We start from the raw sequence: 3,763 nt of genomic DNA on the forward strand, positions 1-3,763 counted from the left end.
GAGCGGAGCTCGTCCGCCCATCGGTGGGAGATCACGGAAGCAGCCCGGAGCAGATGAAGGCCAGATCCTCCATCCCCGAGTCTGGAGATCCAGGGGCGACGGCCTCAGCAGCCCCTCTGCCTTCTTTCTCTGGGCTGCCTCGGTCCCCCCAGCTCCTGCGCAGCGTGCAGCAGCCTCACCGGCCTCCTCTTCCTCCTCTGCAGCTCATCCAGTTCCTGATTTCCTTGGTGCAGTCCAACCGGATCCTCGGGGTGAAGAGGAAGATGTAAGTGAGCCCCCAGGGGTGCACGGTTGATGGGCAGCCAGGGTGGGGGAAGCGCTGGGTCTGGCAGGGTGGCCCGGGGACCCTGGCCTGCAGGGTGGCCTCACTGCCCCCTCGCTCTCCCTCGCAGCCCCCTGATGCTGAACGACGGCGGTTCACCCCACAGCATGCCCAAGTATGGCCGGCAGTACTCCTTGGAGCACCTCCACAGCCCGTCCCCCTACTCGGTGAGTGGGGAGGGGTATAGCTTGGGCTGGGCGGATGCCTTCCCTTGTTGCCTCTTTCCCCCCCCCCCCCATGTCTTCCTTCAGGCGTCCCTGGGCAGACTCTCCAAGAGGGCATCTCTCCCCTAACTTCTTCCCTTCCGGGTCCCTTTCCCACATGCAACCAGCCTGCCACCTGTCCTCCTTTGACCCTGTCCACCTTCCCCCAAGGGGTTGCACAGCTGATGATTCCCAGCCTTGCAGCTCGGCCGGAGCCCAGCTCGGCTCTGGCCACGTCCGGTTTCTGGGCGGCTGCAAAGGTTGGGTCCTCCAGTGGGAGTTTCCTTACCTGGTGCTAATGGATGCTTCCTGGAGTCCCCCCCCCCCCGGGTCTCCCACCCCAGGGCTAAGCAGGCCCGGCTCTGCTTGGCTGCCTTTGACAGACCGCTGCGGCCCTTCGGACTCCGGCTGGCCCTTGGACCTGAATCCTCAGACAGGGGGTCTGGCACGGCCTTAGGTCAGGGGGGAAAAAAATCCAAGTGTACCTTTCCCAGCAAATGAATGTTATTAAAAGGATCACAGGTCCCGGCCAGAGTTTTCCTGAGCTGCAGCTCACAAAGGCTTCTGCCCTTTCATAAACTTTGTCCCTCGGGAAAAGCGTGCCCGGATCCCGCTGTTTTCTGCCCCCGTAGATGCAGCTCCCTTCCCACATTGTGCCGGCCCAGGAGTTGTGTTCCCTTCATCCAGGCCCGGCCTTAAGCCTGTGGTCTGAGCCCAGCCTTTCCGCCTCTCTTCCCCCCAGGGTCCCTCCTGGCCTCCCCTGCCAGCCCCCCTTCCCTCTTCCGACTGGGTGCTGCCCGCCTGCCCTCCTTCGGGCCTCCTCCGTCCTCTTCTCCAGCTGAATCGCCAAGGGATTTTTTTAGGGGGGGGCAGTTTCTCAGAGTTTCTGCTGTAGGGAGGAGTGGGGGCAAGGAAGGGGCCCTGAAGGAATCAGTGCTCCGCCATTGCAGGGTGCAAATATGGCTGACCACCTTTGCAGCGTTTATTCTTTGATACAGTTTTCCAAGCAGCAAAAGTTTAACATGGCAGTAGCATTTTATTGGTTCAACTCCTTACCAATCCTTAAGAATATACAAGCCAGGAGGCCCCAAACAGGGGGAGCAGTTTGCTGCAACATCCTGTTGGTGTAACCTAGCTGATATCAGGCAGGTGAAGTCATTGGACCAGCCTGGGGTAGTTTTCCCACATTGCCATGGTGATGTGAAGGGATGAGATCCTGTAGAGAGAAGAGGCACACAGGCTTTGGAGGGGGCAGTTTGCTGCTCCCGACCTCTACCTGGCCCCCACCTCTACAGGGCCCCTGCTGAAAAGACCCCTGTGGGGAAGGGGGTCCCTGTGCTTCACTCGCCTCTTGGGGAGGGAGGGAGGGGCTGCCTCTTGGCCCATGGCTGGCGGGGCAAAGACCCATCTCCCCCCCCCCTTCTCATTGCAGGCGTCCTCCCCAGCGTACGGCGGCCCCAAGCTCTACTCTCCTGACTCCGGCCCCATCATCTCCGACGTGACCGAACTGGCCCAGTCCAGCCCGTCCCCCTGTCCCAGCAGCAGCAGCTTTGAGGAGGAGAGGTAGGTGGCTTCTCTGGGCAGGGGGGGAAGGCCAGGCTGCCCCCCCTCCTTTCCTCAGAAGGTTCCTGGGGGGGAGGGGGTGCTGTGTCGGAGTTTGCATCTGCACCCAGAGGGGGGAGCCGAGCAGTTATCCCCCTCCACTTTCCAGCAAGGAAAGGAAAATTGGTTCAACGGTTTGGCACGGCTTGATTGCCGGTTCCAGGTCACTTTGTGGCTTTCTCTTCCCGATCCCGTTGGTGACCGTGTCTCTCAGCAGAGCGGCCCCAGGATCCCAGCCGGATGGGTGAGCTCTGCTCCTGTCACTCATCGGTGGCTCTGACGCTCGTTTCCATCATGTGCCCAGAAGCCCTGGCCCCATGCTGCTCAGCCTCAGGGGGACTCTGGGGCCAGGAATCCTGCCTAAAGGAGCATAGTCTGCGCTCTGCACTCTCAGCCCCTTGGTAGGGCAACGACTTGCCTGGTCCCCTGCCCATGTTCACTGGGTTCGGGGTCCTCAGGACCCCAGCCCCCTATTGCTTCCTCTCCCCCAACCCTCACGCTGCCAGAGGATGGAGCCACAGCACGCGTGTCATGGCCACACAGGAGCTCCTGCTTGTAAAAGGGGAGACGGCCACTTGCCAAAATGGGTCAGTTCTGCTCTCTTTTTCCCACTCTGGAACTTCTGCTGGAGTGTCAACACTGGACGTACATCTCCATCTCCATGGTTGCCACGATGTAAAAAAGATGTTGGGACTCTAGAAAGAGTACAGAGAAGCGCAACAAAGATGATCAGGGGGATGGAGGTTAAAACATATGAAGAACAATTGCAGGAACTGGATATGTCTAGTTTAACGAAGAGAAGGACGAGGGGGTTACATGATAGCAGTGTTCCAGTATATCAGGGGCTGCCCCAAAGAAGAGGGAGTCAAGCTATTCTCCAAAGCGCCTGAAGGCAGGACAAGAAGCAACGGATGGAAAGTAATCAAGGAGAGAAGCAACCTGGAACTAAGGAGGAATTTCCTGACAGTGAGGACAATTAACCAGTGGAATTGCTTGCCACCAGAAGTTGTGGGTGCTCCAACACTGGAGGTTTTCAAGAAGAGACTGGACAGCCATTTGTGTTATTCTGTTATCTGCCCCCAGGGTTTGCCCTCCCCCTTCAGACCCCCCCCCAAGGGCTGACACCTTTGCCAGCTCTTGAGGAGAGGAGAGTTGGGGGGTGGCAACTCTGTGGTGGTGGTGGTGGTGGTGGGACCCTTCCCATTCGTGCCTGCAGCCACAAGCCTCGTCCTCAAAGCCCCCGGTCTTCCGCCCGGCCAGTTGCCTGCCTTCATTGCTTCTCTCCTCTTTTCCTCCTCTCCCGGCCTGCCTTAGGAGCAGCCCCCTGGTCCGTATCAAGGAAGAGCCCCCGAGCCCCTCCTGCAGCCCCTCCGCAGAGGACGTCAGCCCCGTGGGCCCCCCGCTCTCGCCCTCCACGTTCATCGACTCCATCTTCCGGGAGGAGCAGCCCAGCAGCACTTCGGCCACGGCCCCCCCCACCCAGGGCAGCCCAGCGCAGCCCCAGGAGAAGTGCCTCAGCGTGGCCTGCCTGGACAAGTGAGTGTGGGGCATCACGCCCGGGGCAGAGGGTCCCCTCCCCTCTCTGGCCCACCCCCCCCTGCCGTAGCCCAGGGCTGTCCGGCCTTGGCAACTTTTA

At 60.4% G+C, this 3,763-nt stretch overlaps 1 protein-coding gene across 1 annotated transcript in view; it reads left to right on the top strand.

The window, feature by feature from the left end:
* Positions 1 to 392: 392 nt before the first annotated feature.
* LOC107300375 (heat shock factor protein 1-like) overlaps positions 393 to 3,763 on the top strand; it is an 8,558-nt gene continuing 5,187 nt past the window's right edge. The window contains exons 1-3 of the mRNA XM_029286988.1: positions 393 to 489; positions 1,958 to 2,088; positions 3,442 to 3,663. Of these exons, the coding sequence (XP_029142821.1) occupies positions 400 to 489; positions 1,958 to 2,088; positions 3,442 to 3,663 (443 nt within the window). The 5' untranslated portion in view covers positions 393 to 399. The remainder of the gene's footprint in view (positions 490 to 1,957; positions 2,089 to 3,441; positions 3,664 to 3,763) is intronic.

Source organism: Protobothrops mucrosquamatus, unplaced genomic scaffold (assembly GCF_001527695.2).
Source record: "Protobothrops mucrosquamatus isolate PMUCROS unplaced genomic scaffold, P.Mucros_1.0 scaffold6830, whole genome shotgun sequence".
Lineage (NCBI taxonomy): Eukaryota > Metazoa > Chordata > Lepidosauria > Squamata > Viperidae > Protobothrops > Protobothrops mucrosquamatus.